The 18,777-nt window shown below is 40.8% G+C and overlaps 1 protein-coding gene across 1 annotated transcript in view; it reads left to right on the forward strand.

Annotated features, from left to right (window-relative positions):
* TBRG4 (transforming growth factor beta regulator 4) overlaps window positions 1–18,777 on the forward strand; it is a 1,565,288-nt gene that overhangs the window by 65,392 nt on the left and 1,481,119 nt on the right. Inside the window, exon 4 of the mRNA XM_044066066.1 lies at window positions 16,077–16,400. Within this exon, the coding sequence (XP_043922001.1) occupies window positions 16,077–16,400 (324 nt within the window). The remainder of the gene's footprint in view (window positions 1–16,076; window positions 16,401–18,777) is intronic.

An 18,777-nucleotide genomic window follows, 5' to 3' on the forward strand; every position in this document is an offset into this window, starting at 1 on the left:
CATTTTAGAAAATCTCTATCTAAATAACTAAGCTTTCCTAATCTAGCTAGAGAATATGGTGTCTGATCTAATCTAAAACATAACAGGAAGGCAGAGGCAGACTTACAGTTTTTTGTGAGTCCTTTTTCGGATATCCACTGCACAGCACTGTGACTGCAACTCTTAACTAACTGCCCTTTGCAGCAGTCTCTTTTATAGTCCAAGTTAACAGTCTCAACTGTCTTATTTTAAAAGTAACACTTAGCTGTTTGAAAAAGTTCATTTTCCTGTTAATCATCTGTTCAAATTATCACCTAGCAGCCAGGAACATTCCATTGACATCACCTACTGATCAGCTGATTCTCCACAGACAGTTTGTACTTCTCCAAAAAAAAAAAAAAGGAGAGATAAATCCATGGCATCCCTTGGTGTCTCAGAAAAACCCAATATGCAACATATACTGGGTCAAAATCATACCAAGAAGAAACTTTGCAGTGTGGAGGGTGTGATGTTCACTTCCTAAATTATGTTATGCAGTTAGTTCACTTAATAAAAATCAAATTGTAAAATACAACTGTAACGTATGTGCTACAAAATAATCAAATAGAAAATTGTAAGTAGTCCACACTTGAGATAAAAACTGAGCATAATTTATGAAGTGAGCATCACACCCACCACTCTGAAGTTTCTTCTTGCTTTGTTTAGAGTCTCCCTCACAAACCCGAGCAATTAGAAATGTATCGGAACACTGACAGATTCTTTAAACATTTTGTATAAATAGAGAAGTTCTCAACATTTTAAAAGCTTATTTACATTTTCACAATTAGACATGCTGGCATGGAATACCAGTTAATCTGAGAATATACACAAATCTCCTGCCAGACATGCTAACACAGATGACAGTGTTTTAATTTTCATCGCATATTAGGATTTTTATCAGTGGCAAGCAGTGTTTCCTTTTATTTGTTACTTTATTGGAATAGTCATTATTACATGCTCACCAGTTGCAGTAGGTGAGCTAGACTAGCTGCTTTTTAGTTTGATCTTTTTCCATGCTGGACATTAACTTGACTATTATTGAACGTAGAGGTGCGTTTTGAAGGTGTTATCAAAGATCTATGAGCCCTTTGGTTGTTAAATATTTTTCAGGTGTGCCATATATTCTGATATTGTTTTGTTTAGGTCTCTCTTCTAAGTCATTAACTTTGTAAGCCAGTTATTTTGTTTAGTTTGAGACTCGCATTTAGTTATTCTCCCTTCATGGTCATTTAAATCTTCTGTATTGCAAATTTGTAACTGTTTGTTGTTTCATAAGAGTTTCTAAATGATCCGTCTTTTTCTGCATTTTTCTTTAAAACTTTCTATTTTAGTATCTAGTTTGTCCATTTTTATTAAAATTTCCTACTTGATAGATATTAGTAACTAGATATCTTTTTTTTTTAAACAGAAGAATGCAGTGTACCATTTCTTTAGTGTTTTATCTTGTATTCTGTTCTTCCTTAACCAAGCAGATAATTCTTACAGGAAAATCACAGATTTTGAAGAACTTAACTATAAATCTTTTTTCGTACTATTAGTAAATATCTATCAAGGATGTCCAAATTCTTATTTTTTGATTAAATTTTCTGTCATAAAAAGATTTTAGTGTCTGCACTTTCACGGGATGCTGCTCTCATTTATCCATCTTGGCCACCCCCCCACAGCAGAGCCATTTTTGTTGGTGTTGAGAGAAGGGGCAGGGAAGGTGCCCCTGCTTAGCCAGAAAGTTGTGCCCATCTTTGGGAAGGTGTTGTTGCCATTAATAATCGGTTTATCCAAACTTTCCTGTTAAAAAGGACGCTAAAAACTAAACATGTAGCTTGTCATGCTCTAGTTTTACTAGAGTGGTGTGGTTTATTAAGTCTAGTTCAGGGTCTTGTACAGGCTGTTTTAAACTCTTCCTGTCAGGCAGTTTCTAGTTCAAGGAAAAGTGATTCCTTGTTTCCTGAAGAGATTCAAGGAATTGAATCTGGAAAAGAATGTGATGGGACAGATAAAGGTTTTTTTCCTCAAATTTCTGATTCAGACTCTGAGGAGAACATGCTATCTGAACCCACTGTCAGGGATTGATTTTCTTTTAGACTATTTCCAGAAAGTGACTGTGTTTTTAATGGGAGTATACTGAGGTTTGTCAGTCCTTCAGAAAATACTATGAAATGTTACAACTGGAGTTCCAGAACCTCCCCCCATCTCTCCCCTCCCCACAGTTCTGTTAGCATTGGGGGGATATGTTTGTCACAGCCCATGGTTTCCCTGATAGCCAGCCTGCTGAACCTAAGAATGCACATAGAACGTACAAAGTTCCTCAGTCTTTCAAATTTCTGAACACTCGTCCCAAACCTGAGCCAGCAGAAATATCTTTAGTAATCCAGCTGCTTCCAAGCATTTTTTTTTTTTTTTTTACATCTAATTCTCTCCCTTTTGACAAAGATGGTAAAATAAGTGATGAGCTTGGGGAAAAAGTGTATGTTTTTGCAACTTTAGGTTTTAGAATTTTGAATTGTCAGGCTCGTATGTTAGTGTATCCTAGCTAATCATGAAAATAAGAGGAGCATTTTATCTGCACTTCTTCCTGTGAGGAAAATCTGCTTTGTGTGGTTTAGTTAATTCACTTTCAGAGGACAGTATGTTTATGACTCTGTAGGTGTACTACATCTAGGGCTGTTGCTACTTGTACTGTGAGGTTTACCTGACTGAATTCTCAGAACCTCCCAAAATATGTTAAAAAAATGATATTTTAAATTCTTCTTTGTCTAGAGATTTAGGTTTTGGACCCTCTGTTGCAAAGGTATCAAAAATTTGTTGAGAAGGTTAAGCCGATAGGATGAATCTCTTAAAGTTTTCAGTACTACTTTTCCAGTTTTTTTTTAAGGGATTTTCAACTCCCTCATTCAATTTTGGCAAGAAGCAACATAAACAGTCTTATCAAAATGCTGGTGAGCATTCGTTTTTAAGGAAGTGCCAAGGAGGTTCCAAAAAGAAAACCGGAACCCCTCAGAACAAAGGATGGTCAAATAAGTCAGAATGGCTATATTGGGGACCTTGCCCCCCCCCCCCCATTTCTCTTTTCTGCAACAGATTGTTTCAGACAAATGGGTTCTGAGACTGTGATTCAGCAGGGTTACAGATGGCAGTGGGAAGAAATTCCCTCCTTTCCAGAGAATTATTCCACATCCACAAGACCAAACCCCTCTGTTACATCTTGTCCTACAGCACTTGCTTTCTCAGTTGATTTTTATCTACGTTCCTTCTTCCCAGTTGGGAAAAAGTTTTTATTCAGAAATGTTTATGGTCTTAAAAGAAAATGCTTGGTGACCAGTTCTGGATCTTTTTTCCTGTACCAGTATGTGACAGTGCTAAAGTTCAAATTGCGTTCACTTCACAACCCGTTACCCCTTCCTCATTTGAGTTTTTTGGTAGCCTTAGATTTAAATGTTGCTCATCATCAAATTCCAATCCATCCAGACTTCAGACGTTTCTTATTGTTTTGTGTGTCTGGATCACATTATCTGTTCTCTATCTAATGGACTATCAAGTGCTCCATGAGTATTCAAAAAGCATCTAGCTGCAGTTATAGCCTGTTGCAGTGTCTTTTTTCAAAGTGTCCGAAATCTCTCACTTGGGTGAGAGATCTCCTTTGCAGGCTGGGATTCTAAGAGAACATTTGAGAATTATACAGAATTGTGCTCCTGGGGTGTCTGCCAGACACAGTAGTGCAAAGGGGTCTATATTACCGTTTCAAAAGACATGTTTGCTGAACACATCTTAATCGACATGGAAATATTGACCCTTTAAAATCCCTAACGGCCGCTTCAGTGAATTTTTTTCCCCAGGGAAAAATTGCTTGGCCGTCATTGGGGATTTGCCCTTTTCTCACTGTAGTGCGATCTTGGAGTTGGTATATTTAGTTAGGGGGGGTGTGGGGGGCACAGCCCCCCGCTATGTAGGGCTTGAAAGTTTTTGTGTGTGGTCGAGCAATCTCTCCCCCCCCCCCCCCTCTCCCTTGGGAAAAAAATCACCAAAGTGGCTGTTCGGGATTTTAACAGATCGATATTTCCGTGTCGATTAAGACCTATTCGGCGAACATTTTTTGACATGGTAATATAAACTCGTACAAAGAGCATTTCTTCCACAGGAAAAATAGATGTATGCTTAGATCTGTTCCAGGGGGGTTTCCACTCAAACTTCATTCACTACAAGGAATTCCTCAGGATTTTGGATAGCTTGTTATCTGTGATCCTTATGATACCTCTGGCAAGACTCCATATGAGAAAGATTAAAGGTGTCTGAATTCTGTTTGGTCCCAGCACCTACACTTATTGTTTTGTGACAGAGAAAATCATTTGGTTGAGACAACAAATTTCCTGAAATCAAGGTTCCCGCTTCAAATAAGTTATTTGTAACTGATACCTTGGACTTTGTTTGGGGAGCAGTGTCAAGGGAGTGAAGGGTGCAAGGTATCTGTGAAAACAAAGACCGACACAAGCACATAAGCATAAAAGTGATGCCTTGCTCTTACCAAGGCATTCAACTTTGGTGCCCGTGGTGTATTTAGGTCATTACAAACAGCACCACATTGATGTGGTACATAAACAAGCCAAGATGAACTAGGTTTTACCCATATGCAGACTGATACTATTAACATGAGAGCTAGCTTTACAACACAGTCTTTACAGTCATTCTACATTCCTAACACAAGTCTTTGCATTCTTTAGCTAATGCAGTCAGATAGGCAATAGAGTGTCTTGACAGTGCACACTGTAATGTCATTCAATAGGTTTGGAAGGATAGATAGCCTGGCTGCTCCTTTAGATCCATTGTTTTCACAGGCAAAATATCACTGTTCCTCTATAGGGCGGTAGTGTTTTCCTTACATTGGAATATAGGGTCATCACTCTGTCGGTGGTTGGCATCCTTGCTGAGTGAACAAACTGGTGGATTTATCTGTCATTCTTCCAGTCTCTCCCGGAGATGTTGATTCGGAGGTAAACCTAGTTATGGTGTTCTGAGAAATGTGCACTCTGGATGTTGTCCTATTTTAACATGATATAAATGTAGTCCTCCCCTGTTGGAGCTTGTACAGCAAGACATTGAAGGCAACATTCTGCATGTGGCACAGGAGGTTTCTAAATGTATTCCTTCCATTTGCATTGATTCTACACCTGTTCACAAAATTCAAAGAGAAAAGACTAAACTTATTTTCTTTGACCCATTGATGGCTGAGAAGGGCATGGCTTCACACTGTAAAATCTGTGGCTGTAGCAGAACCTCTTCCAGTCCAAATCAGTTCTCTCCGTCATGCTTAGTATAACTTGCACCACTTCGAGGTCTAGTTCCAAATGTAAACCCTCCTGATCTTCATTGAACCTGCTTACTTGAGACTGCTTGCAAGCCTTCTACTCTGCCTATGCCTCCAAGTGAAGTGGTTCTCACTTTGGCTGAAGCAGTACTATGTTCTGTTCTAATGAGTTACTTTGCAGCTGATCTAATAAATGTCAGGCTTCTCTGTGATTTGGGCCTCAGTTACACCACAGGCAAGGTGCATATTGCCTGTGCTTGACCTTGTGGAAGACTGGATTTATGACACAGCATTAGCTGGTCAAGCAGCTCTTTAACAGTTCTCTGCATTTCTGACTTCATTTGAAGAATCCCTTTCGTGTTTGGGAACTTGAAATTCTTGGCTGATGGCCTTTCCTGTGTTCCCATTGTTGAACCTTCTAGTTTAATGTCATGGAAACTTGCATCTTAGAAACTTTCTTGTGGCCTTCAGCCTCTTGTGTAAGGAGTCACTTCTGGTCTTTCACATGGGTAGTCTATCCATCAGGATGAACCTCTGCTTCTTTTCAAATGTGTGTTTTGTTTCCCCTGGATCAGTCACTTGCTCTTTTTGTTTTCTTTGTGATGGCAGAAACATAGAGGGAGCCCCTCTGACACTGGACATCCACTAGCAACTTGATTGTTCACCAAACTATGTAAGTGGTTAACAGCATTGTCTAGTTGTGTTCTGCATGTAATAGAGAGATGGGCTTGTGGCTTCCAAGCAGACTGAATCCATGTTGAATGCTGACAACCTTAATTTTTTTTATATAACAACTGTGGCTTATTTGTTGGCGATCAGAGCTGTCTTCACCAAAGGAATCGCAGTCTACATTGTCAAGAAATGTGTCCATTGCATATTTCTCTCCTGCTGCTGTTTGTCTTTATTCCACACCTTCACCGAGATTTATTGTGTCAGATGCAACTGTGTGGCTACTTTGGGGATGACTCTGCACTGTGAAGTTTGTGCTTCTGTAATTCTGTAGTGTAATTCTGTAGCTACTTCCACCTTATTTGTCAGCCGTCCCAGTGTTTTTGTCAAGGAGGGTTTTGAATACTGCATATTATAAATATACTTGTACTGTTCTCTGTTTTGGCTCCTGCGACATCCTCTCTCTGGGCCAGTAATCAAGGAGTCTTAATCCTCACCACTGACACTGGAGAGGGACGTTCACTTGGAACAAAAATAGATGCACACAGTGTTTCCAGATGCAGCTCTCTGCATCAAGCACAATTTCCCTGAAGAGCACACAGGGAACACACTCTGTCTGGGATTTGGATTTCTCTCTCTGCCTGTCTCTCCAGGGCCCTGATGAGACTCCCCAGTGGCACAGTTGTAGAGCTGAGTACTCAGGCGAATGTTCAGGCCAAGTCCTCCAGCATCCTCTCTGTGAAACCAGTGCTTTGTGTCCCTGCTCCAAGCAGCTGACACACACACGCAGACACACACACACACACACACACACACACACACACACACACACACACACACAGACACACACACACACACACACACTAGCTGTGCCCCCTTCTTCCCAGACTACAAGGTAGTTACACTGTCAGCAGACAGTCCAAGGCCAACTACTCTAAGGATCTAACAAGGGTCCCCAATTATACTGAGTGAAATTAATATTAATACAAATTAGTGTTTGACCAATGCAGTAAGGCTATCATGAGTGGCCAGCGAATCACTAAATAGATACAAATACTCTCAAAGGTTAAAATATTCTCTAAAGGACCAGCCATAATGAAATGTTTAAGTAGATTTAATATTAAATAATAAAAAAGCATGAAAATATAGAATATTTATCAACAATAAACACCAGAGTTTTGACCACAGGATATATTAAAATAACACAGATGGATAGATTCACACAGATGCAGAAAAACAGTATTTAACTAATCTCACTATGTTTTCCAGACTAATCGAAAGGATTACTATTCCCTGGTCACTTACTAGAACAAGCCAAGATGAAGTAGGTGAGAGATCATTCTATGCCAGGTTACAAAAAAGACTGTTCTGAGACTTCAGTCTCGTCTAGTATTAAAACATAATTTTTACCCTGGATTACAAAATGCCATCACATGCATCTGGTCTTCTGACTTCTGGTTCCCATACTATCCCCTTTCCTAGCAAGTGACTCAGAATCTCGCACATTTGAGTCAATAATACTTACACACTCACACACCCCTTTGCTAAGATCTGTTGCAACTTCTGGAAGTCTTAAAACAATTTCATTCTTCTACCCTTCCAGAGCAACAATTACTTCACTGCTGAAAACAGTACAGAAGGCTTCCTAGTACTTGTTTTCCCAAACATTTTGTCTCTAGCTGTAGTCAGAACTGTAAGATATGGTGTTTGTGGTCTAAGTTAAGTAATTTAATTTCACACTATTTTCAAAGTTAGCTGGACTGAGATAACCTCTTCCAGTATCCTCTGTTACAATATTTCAGTAGTTAAAATACAGTCTGACATACAACTGTATTTCATTTTCTGTCCAACAGGACACACTGTTGATACATTTTTAACTCTAGCAGCTTTACAAATACATTTTCAACACAAGCATCTGTACAAATCAGTTTGGTATACGAATGACATATACTTCTTTATAAAACTCCAGCTAGCTATGCTGACATATGTTACAGATCCACTGTCCTGCTTCTCCTGGCATAACTGGCAATACCTCACATTGTCACAGCCCCCTTTTGAAATGTCAAGACTCACGAGTGCGAACCCGAGATACTGATGAAAAAACAGAAAATGCAGGGGAGCAGTGAATGTCAAACTTTACTTTTCTTCTTTTAAAGTTGCTTTTTGCGGAAAAGTACACCCCCCCCCCCCCGCATCCCCAGACTTGTAGAAACAAAGTGCAAAACTGCCATACCTTGGAGAAAAGTGAATGTTGTGATTGTCAGTCTTGGGCTTAGTACATGTAACAAGTGCCGCCTCTTCCAGCTGTTAACTGTTGGGAGCTCCTTAGATGTCAAGCAAGTTGCAGGAAGATGCTTGCTACTGTCAGACTCTAGGAATGTGGTGTTTATGTATTTAATACTGTATGTCTTAATATGAATTACTATGGGTACATTTGCTCATTCAGTGTGGTATTTTAAGGAAAAAATATATCAAACTGTTACTGGAGAAGATATGGCCAGCCAAGGACCCATCAAGAAGTATTTTTTTTTTTTCCTAGTTCCACAGATATGGGTAAGAATATATTTATTTCACTGTCCAGGGAGAATTGCTGTACCAGAGGAAATTTCTTATGTCATGGGTGGGAGAGCATGGTGGGTGCTAGGTGAAGAGCGTCTTGCTGATTATTATTATTATTATTATTATTATTATTTATTTTTTTTGGGGGGGGGGGTTCTTCTTTTGGCTTAGGTTCATAGGTAGGTACTACGCTATCAGCCCTAGGGCCTATACAAGCCTAGCCAAAAAGGTACCCTGGCTTTCGCTACCCAAGAAAATTATTTTCCTGTGCCCTTGTCAAGCAGAGCCACAGAGGTGATCCCCGGGGTGAATTTCCTATTTCCCATCCAACCATCAAGATTTTTCTTGAGTGCTAATGAGGAGCTTTGTTTGATATCGATAGGTAGTTTGTTCCAAAGTATGGGAAGTCTCTGGGACAGGAATCTATCCCTCCAGCATGTTCTGTTTATTATGGTGACAAGGTTTAGGTCCCTAGAGCGTGTAGCGCGGAGGGATTGTGATTTCTTTAAGTGGAGCATGTCCAACAGCTCTGGGTTTGACATAGCTTTGTATGTTAGGCAGAGATCGCCTCTGAGTAGGCGATATGCAACAGAGTAAAGCTGGAGTTTTTTAAGATGGTCTGCGTAGGGCATGTGTTTGAGGCCAGTAATCCTCTTTGTGAGGTATTTCTGCGGCCTTTCCAGTTGTTGTAGATATCTTGTAAGGTACATACCAAAAGGGGCGCTGTACTCTATAATCGGTCTGAGTGACGAGTAGAGGAGAACAATGACCTCTTTTTTTTTCTTGGATGAGAAACCTTTTGTGATGTGTGCCACATAGAAGGACTTCCTGACTACTGTGGCGATGTGATTATCAAAGGAGAGACTATTGTCCATCTGTGTCCCAAGGTCTCTCATCATACTTTTGGTGTTAAGTAGACTTCCACCTATGTGGTAGCTCATGGGTACAGTTTTTACCAAAGGGGATGACAATGCACTTTTTGGCATTGAGCTTGAGGCCATGGCTTTGACACCAGGCATCTGTCTCAGTGAGGCTCTTTTGTAGTATGTCCTCATCGTTAGGAGTTTCAATTATGGCTCCTAGTTTGCAGTCATCTGCGAACTTCGTTAGCCAAAGACCTTCTGTGTTAGCCTGTACTTCAGAAAAGTAGATGCCAAACAGGAGAGGACCCAGAACTGAACCGTGTGGTACTCCACTTGTCACTGGTCTGAAGTCAGATTTGGACTCCGCTGCTTTCACAGTGTGGGTTCTGTCAGTGAGCCAGTTGGCAACCCATCTTGTGACATAGAGATTTATATCTAGTTTAGTGAGTTTATCTATATTTCCAGAGTGGGGGGTGGTGTGAAAAGCCTTGGTGAGATCTAGATAGGCTGTGTGAACCACCTTACCCTTGTCTACGGCTTTGGTAACTGCTTCAGAGAAGTCAATCTGGTTAAGGAGACATGATCTGCCTTTTACAAACCTGAACTGGGAGGTGTCCAGAGTTTGGCGATTACCAATGTCTTTGTTTATAAGTTCCGTGATGATACATTCCATGACCTTGCAGACCAGGCTCGTTAGGCTATTGGGGAGGTAGTTCCCGGGGTCTGTGGTGGCTCCCCCTTTGTGGAGTGGGATAACCGTCGCTGTGTGCCATTCAGTGGGCACAAAGCCTGAGGTGAGGCTATGATTGAACGTGGTGCTTAGGTGAGGTGCCAGTTCATTCTGTAGTTCATGTAGAATGCCGCCTGGGATGTTGTCAGGTCCCATGGATGCTGTGTTCTTGGCTTTGGAGAGTGTTTTTTACCTGTGCAGCCGTGATTACAGGAACTTTGCATTCTTGCGGTATAGAGATAGGTTCAGTGCTAACTTTACCCCCACCCCCTAAAGGGCCTATCTGCCAGGATGTTGGCAATATCAGTTGTTTCTGTATATTTATGCCATTGTGCTGTAACTTAGAGCAGATCTGAGTGTTGCCATTGCGATTCTTGACATAGCTGTAGAATGCTTTGTGGTTGTCTTTAGAGTCAGTGGCGATTTTGTTTTCATAACTAGGTTTGGAGGATTTTATGAGGGATCTCCGCTTCTTATTGAGGCTGACCGGATAGTTCTTCCAGTCATGGGATTTTACTCTTTTTTTGCAACAGTTTCTTTCTTCTGTTGTGGAGTTTGTATATGGCAGGGGACCACCAGATTGGCTTCCTTTTTTTGGAGGATAGCATCTTGGTTCTGTTAGGGATAGCACGATCCATGCACTCGTGTAAGTGCTTATAAAGTGCATTTGTGTAGGATTCAGCAGTCGTACCTCTATTGTCTGTCTGCATGGGTGTCATGAAGTTTGCTACTTCTGTCTTAAGAAGCGTGAAGTTGGCTTTGGAGAAATTTTTTACAGTGGTTTCCCTAATGGGGGGTGGGGGCGGGATGTGGATGTCTAGGCTGATTAGCTTGTGGTTGGATGTGACCAATGAGGAATTGACCTCTGGTGTGGAACACTGGTCCCCCATGTTGGTAATGACCAGGTCTAGGATATTGCTGCCCCTGGTGAGGGTGTGGATAAGTTGATCCAAGGCATTGAAATTTATGAATTCCAGAAAACATTGAGCAAAAGTTTGTACATGAGTAGTTTTCCCAGTTAATGGTGGGGTAGTTGAAATCACCCATTATTAGGGTGTTGGGTTGTACCCCAATATTTTCCAGTGTATCAAGAAATGAGGGGTGGGAATCCTGGGGCATGGTGGGTGATCTGTAACAAGTTACAATTTGGATTGCCCAGAGTTAGTTGAACTTGGATAATTTCGGATGCATTATGCTGAGCAACTAGCCTGGAGGTGTGGATATCCTTAATGAATATGGACACGCCTCCACCTTTAGTGTTTTGGTCCAGGTTAGGTGGCCGAAAGGTGTGGTATGAATTGTAGCCTGGTAATTCAGGGGTGCTCTCTGGAGCCTTGAACCAGGTCTCTGTCACTGCACAGATGTCCATGTTCTCCATTTTAAGGAGTGCCTTGAGTGAATGCATTTTGATGTTTAGACTTCTAGCATTGAGTAGCATTACCCTCAGATTTTGCTTGCTTGTACCTGTTACCGTGGTGAATTTGTTGTCATTTGAACCTTGCCTAAAAAAGGCACTATAGGGGTGGCAAGAACCTTAGCCAGTATCCGGAATTCCAAGGGCGACAGGTGCAGGCCATCTCTGGCAAAGCATCGTGGTCTGTCAATCATGTTGTCCCAGGCAGAGAGATACTGGATCCCCTTAGAATGACACCAGAAGCTTAGCCAATTGTTGAAGTCAGTCATTTTGTCCGTGTACTATGGTATCATTCTGGGTGATGGCAGGATGCTGCTCAGGGCTAGGGTCATACCTGCCTGGGCTAGAAGATCGGAGAGCTCCTCCATGTCTCTCTTCATGTAGTCCAGTTAGGTATGTCTCAGGTCATTCACACCAACATGGACAATGACAGGGTCATATTTGTACTTTTGGAGTGACCTGAGTGCATGCGTTATGTGGCTGATCCTGGCAGCTGACAGTAACTTTTTCCTTGTTTAACCTGGTGAGTGGGACATCAGTGTGCTTGACTATAGAGTCACCTATGACTGGAGTGTTGGTTACGTTGTTATGCCTAATGGGCTGTGATTGAGTGGCACACTGAGTTTGTGAGCTATGTGTCATTTGGGTTGTGTTGGGGGGGTGGAGGTTGCATGCGTTTTGGCTTTGGAGGTCTCTGTTGCTTGAGCAGATTTTTATTGAGAGCCTCCGCGAATGTATGTGCGTGTTTTGTGTTGCTATGTTTGGTGGTGTAGGTTTTGAGGGACTATGTGATATGTGTTGTGTGGTGCAAGTGTTTACCTTCTCTTGACTGTCTAGTTCAGTCTTGGGTGAAGAGAGCTTTGCTTCCAGTTTGGCTGTATAAGTGCATCTCTCACAGGTTGTAGTGTTGGGTGGTAGGAGGAGAGGCTTGTCTGTGTACATGAGACAATTTTGCATTGCCCCAAGATGCCCAGATTCATCAGGTAGACAGGAGAAAACACCGGGAGCTTAGCCTTAAACATGCCTGGATAGGTGCTTATTTATTAAGTACTAAAAACTTTTTTGCTCTAGACAAGTGAGGAAAGTCGAGTGCTGTAGTAATTTGTAGCTTATTTAGTGCTTACAGCAAGTTCTGAACAAGTGCTGAACGCAAAGAAACAGATTTGAGTGCTAAAACTAAAAAACTGGCTAGTTTTAAGGGAAAATTTGAAGAGTGCACTTTAGGGCACCAGGTATAGTTTAACCCCGGCGATGCATAAAGTGTATTTTTTTTTTTTTTTTTTTAATATAAAAGTAGCAAATGAGCATTGATTTAAACAAGTTAACCAATAAAAAGCTAAAAACTGATCCCCGTTCTAGCAGTCTTCAATCAGACAAGTTCTAACTGCACACTCCTGCCACTAGGGTGCACCTTTTCTAAAACAAGATGGTCTGGATTACTGCTCAAGTTATACAAACAAAGCTAGATTCAGCAGGTCTGAATTTAGTCTTTGCCAGAGCAAACAAAGCGTACCAATTTCAGAAGGAAACAGTTCAAATAAGCAGGCACAATAAGCTTTTAACCAGAAATTCCCAGCTCAGAAGGGCGGAATCTACCCTCTCCTCCCACAAGAGTGCAGACCACAAACCTTCTTAATGTAAAACAACTGGTCTGAACCTCAAGTGCTTAAACCAAAGGTTTAGAATAACAATTACAATTTAATCAGGCTACTAACAAGCAGTAATAAATACAGCAGAATAAATAGAATTAAGTGCTTTTAAGAAGAGGCAAAAGCAAAATAAAGTGCAGTTTTTTTTTTTTTTTTTAAGTAAAGTGTAAGGAGAGAGGAAGAAGGAGCAGAGGTTAAGAACCTAAGTGGGTTGGCCTTCTCAGATGTTCTCTCTCTATTAAGTAGAGTGAACACCAGACTGGGAGGGGTGTCCCAGATCAAATTTACAGTAGGGGTGGGCAACTGCAAAGCCACCAACTATAACAACACCACAAGAATAGGGTGCGTGGGGGGAAACAGTTTCAGGACAGATGAGAAACAGAAAACAATGCCAGAAAATATATATAACAATTCAGTGAGGCAAAATTAAGACAATGCAGAACACTGAAAGGTTAAAATGCCAAGAAATGTACTTGTCAATCAGCGATATAGTTTGCGAATCACACCAAGTTCTTGTACTTATTCAGTCAGACTTCCTCGGGCTATAGAAAAGCCCTTGATACTCTCCTTGTAATAGAGGACTACTTTGGGCCTCCCCATAAAAATCTTCTGCTATGCTGCACCGAAGCAGGTAGACTCCCTACACTGCACCCCGTGTACTCACACATACACACTGAAAGTAAACAACATTTGAATTCCTTACTTTTGATTTACAGTCAGATGCATGTGTGTTCACTGTCCTTCAGCATTTAGGTTTAGCCCATGTAAAATGCCTTATTGTTAGTGTTTTAAGGACGTTTTTCTTTTAAACAGACCTGGGCTTCAGAGCATATGAGAAACTCTGACAGGTTATTACTCTTGTTAACTGGGTAAACCCAAGTACAAAGTGTCTCTTTTTCTCTTCCCCCAGGGGGGAACTGGGAGTGACAGTGTGGTTAACTGAATTATGGAGTATGCATTGGAGAATGAGGGAGTTAAACCCAGAAGTACAAGATTAATTTTTTTAGCAGTTCATGGCCTTGGCCCTCTGTTATGTTGCCAAAAGAATGCAGACATGCAGTGAAGTCATTTACTGGTATATACATACTTTCATTATAGTATGACCTACATTCTCTACTGTGTTTAGTTGCATGATGTTTTGCAGACATTTGATAAGAATGCTGGGATGTGAATATGTAAATATTTTCCAGTGTCAGCATACCCCTGATTAGCAGTACTTACAAACTTTGTTTTAGGTAATGCTGTTTGTAAATGGGAATGGTGCTCCTCTTAACAACCCACATTGATGATAATGGGGGTTAAGGGTGGGTGCCGTCACGCTTTACTACTACGGAAGTTACATTATATGGAAAGTTCAAATTGTTATTAAATTCTAAATAAATAGTAAGTAATGCTCATGGTGTGCAGTTCCGTGTCAGACTACCAGGCAAGTTGTTTTGGTCATGCAGTACTCCTAGCACAGTTCATCTTGTTGATTTCCGATGCAATTGAATGGTTAATGTAATGCAATCTAGTCTTCTTGACAATCATCAGGCTGTATTCTTAGTCGCTATTTAGGGCACCTTGTCAAACTTGTTGTTCTTTTGCAAACCACCATGTAAAAGTGAGCCTTCTGATACTTTGTCATTTTGCTGTCTTCTGGCTGTGTCTGATTTAGTCCTAGGTATTCAGTGCAGCACATGGATGCTTTCCTCTACATTTTTTAGTCATTTCTTCATCTGTCATGGTATTGGCCTGGCACCCTGGTACTTGCCCATGCCATGCCTACCAGCTGTCTTCTTACCATCCCTCCAGAGTCTTGTGTTGCTGGGGCCAGTTGTGGTACTGGGCACCCATAGGCTCAGCACATCTCTGCATGAGTCTGGGGGGTTTACTTTGCTCTACCCATTTCCTCCTTCCCATGCGGAACTAATGGTAGCCTGAGGTGGGGGGGGGGGGGCAAGGCAGGCGTGCAGTGGATATGTGCATTGTATTGACCCCAACTTTGCAGCAGCTCAGTCACGTCTCCACTCTGTTCCCTTATTTTGGCATGCCTACCAGTGTGCCTTCCCCAGCCTCCACCAGGGATCAATATGGTAGATACCCATCGGTCTGCCCACAAACCCACCCAGGATGGTAATGCCCATCCCTCCCTGCCACTTCTGTCAGTTGCCTGGTTTGTAGTTAGGCTTTAGCTCTCTACAACACTGGACCAACCTAGAACCTCATATTTTGCAGCCTTTGCAGTAATGTGCAACAACTGCCACACATCATCCATTTCATAAAATTTAAATTGTCATATACTTTTACTCAATACAGTCATTAATTTATTTGATTTTAGAGGTGTGCATCTTTGCATTTCTATGAAGACTTTTTCCTTCATTAACAAATAAGGGATTTCTTGCAAGTAAGAAGGTCTGGCTGGAAAGTTTGCTAAGGATTTGTTTGTCAGTGCCTATGCTCCTTAAATGAGAGAACTGCAAACCAGTGCTAACAAGTTCCTATGCCATATGGATACAAGCAAGATGTTTCAATTACAAACCAAAGCTCACTAATTGTACTTTGGCTAGATGTCCATGTGCTTATAAGCAAGTGTGAAGGGAATTGTAAGCTTGTGGAGTCAGTCACATTTTTTCTGTGTATTTTGCTAACTTGGCACCACTGGTGGTTAAAAAGCTGCTGGTGTATGTACCACGTGAAGCTTTGTTTGCAGCATAATTTTGTGAGAATCTATGTTCCAAGGTTTCATAGTGAAGTAGTAGTAACTCATAATTTGTAGTACAGTAGCAGCTTGTCTAAGGGAAGTCACACCCTTGCACTCTTGTTGCAGTATTTCTAAACACATCCTTACACTTTTATTGCAGTATTTGCAAACTGTTTGCTTTTCTATAATTAGATCTCCACTGTTTGGAATGGAAACTTGGTCAGCCTCCTGCGGAGCCTGTACTATCTGGGGCAGAATGACAGGAACAAGACTTTGAGATTAGTAGAGAATGAGGTGCACTGGAGATTGAGGAGACTCGGCTTCAAGCATTTAGCCACCTTGGCTGAATTTTATGTTACTTGCGTGAGGACAGCTGGTCAGAAGGCACTTATGGATGACATCATTAAAAACCTAGAGCTTCGATGGACAGAAATAGAAGATGCTAAATTAGTGGCAACATTGATGCTGAAAGTAGGACATTTGTCTACGACCCTTATGGATAGATTGGAAGACAAGGTAGTGTATGCATGCATAATGAAGACTTCATGGGTAAATAGAGTAAAAAAAATGTTACGAGGCAGATATATCGTGAGCTAACATAGCTAATGTACTATACCTTGCATGGTATACCTTTATTTGGATGAAAATGAAAAGAATAAGTGGTCATATGACTGACTTAAAATATCGACAAGTAACATAGTGCATGCTGTAAATGTCAAAAATCAAGTAGTGGAATACTGTTTTTGTCCATTTTCGAACGCTGGCAGTCTGGTGAGATAAGTGTTTCCCGAGAACATCCATGTCACGTAAATGTTGATCGTAAATATTAGATGCATCCTGCAGTCTTATTTCTGTAGTTCGCCAATGCAGTATGACTTTAAGACGCAGTAGGGCACATTTGCATATGAAAGCCATGTATTTCAAAAGCATACATCATCAAGTAAATACCTTCATCAAGAAAGTGTATGTTGTGACCCATATTCCGACAGTGAAACAGAAATAGAGTGTAAACACATGAAAGTGCATGCATTCATCCAACTAAAATTAACAGAACTGTGCAGCTAATTTTACAAAACCGCTTGGAGTAAATTCATTACATTTATGTAGCAGTTTTTCAAAGCCGGCTTCCTTATATCCATAACGCATTTCCTTTTAGGAGACGAAGGTAAACAGAGTAAATACCTACTTCTAAGGTCTTCCACATGGTTTTGCTTGAGTTTTATTGCATGCAGGACATCCAGCAAATATAGGGGGTTTTTTACCCATTAAACTACGTAGCCTCCCGTGCCATCCCTCCACAGCATTTTGACTACGTGGGTAACCCATTCCACATGTATTACTTTGATTCCAAAATGAGCTGTCAAATATAGGTGGTAGTCTTTCTGATGTTGTACTGTGCATGCCATGCCTACGTGGCCATAAATATAAGTTTCTTTAAAGAACGTGCACAATGCTTTCCCAGAGTCTGGCATGTGATTTTCAATTTCCTCAAACGTGGTAGCAATATCGGAGGGTGACACAAATGCAAGTGCTGCTATCTCTTTGCATAACATAGCAAAGGACACGTTATTGCCAAATTGTCATACAAGATGCAACTTCTGTATATGCCTCCATATATTCTGACACAAGTGGAACCAACAGCCTTTAGTGGTGGTAGCACCTACATGCCGCTTAATAGCAGTTACCGCTGCATGTTCAAAATCAGTCAAAACCATATTGGGTAATAGCTGCAAATCATGCAATGTGTTTAGCTCCAGTATTACATCCCAGAACATATCATAACATTCTTCTGTTTTACATGGTAGTATGCCAAAGACTACTGGAAGAACCTTTCTACTGTTTGAACTATCCAGAGCGCAATGAATACTATATACTTGCCAACATTTTGTTGTACTAATTGGAAAAGTACCATCTGCTAATATATACTTAGATGAGCACAACATTCTCAGATTATCAACAGTAGTAATAACTACAATATTTCTGTTGTGTATCAAACTCTTAATGGGTAGCATATCTGGTGTTGACCCTCTTAGTGAATACTAGTCTTTCAATGTGGCTACCTTCTTGTTGTATCTATATCTACACATGCTTTGTTGCAATGTTGTGTTGGGTAATTCATTGATTACAGCTGTAGAGGTTGTTGCTAGCACTTCAGAAACTACTTTGCATGGATCTTCTATGGAGTGCTCTGCACAACGTTTCATGTTATCCCTTACTTTAAAGACCGCAGCTTGTAAGCTATCAGGCACAATGTAATGCGGTTTACTCTTTAATAATCTATAACCATCTGTATAACTCTCTGTAACACATCTCCCTTTACATCTCCTACTATTTTTCAGTCTGCAACACCAGTACTCTTTCAACTCTACCGATTTTTCAAGGTAGAACTGATACCCTTCCACAACCAGTAACTGACATCCCTTTTGAGTCCTTACAGTTCCATACACAGAATTCAGAGTACCGGGTGCATAGTCTCCCACACAACTTTGCGCGAACTAACATTTCCTAATGGATTCAGTTGCGACAGCATTATGCAACAATGTAGAAATGCGATACCTTATGTTTGAATGGCGTAAGTGCGAATTACACTTTGCACTCGCTCAGTCATTCAAACAACATTTTTTCATTTATTTGAAATTTCTGTGCTGTACATTCGACCATCTGCATGGCACATTTATGATTTTCATCCAAATAAAGGTATACCTTGCATACTTTTTTTTTTTACATTAAAGACTGTTCATACACAAGTGGTCTGTGCTAATGACTTGTCATATCAGATGAGCATATACAGTTAAGAATCTTTTGAAAGTTTGCCTGATTGCCATTGTCTTTTGTGGCCGCAATACTGATGATGTGAACAGTTTTGACACAAGGAGAACCAAATCTGTGGCTG

Source organism: Protopterus annectens, chromosome 3.part0, assembly GCF_019279795.1.
Source record: "Protopterus annectens isolate FY-2018-M chromosome 3.part0, PAN1.0, whole genome shotgun sequence".
Taxonomy (NCBI): domain Eukaryota; kingdom Metazoa; phylum Chordata; order Ceratodontiformes; family Protopteridae; genus Protopterus; species Protopterus annectens.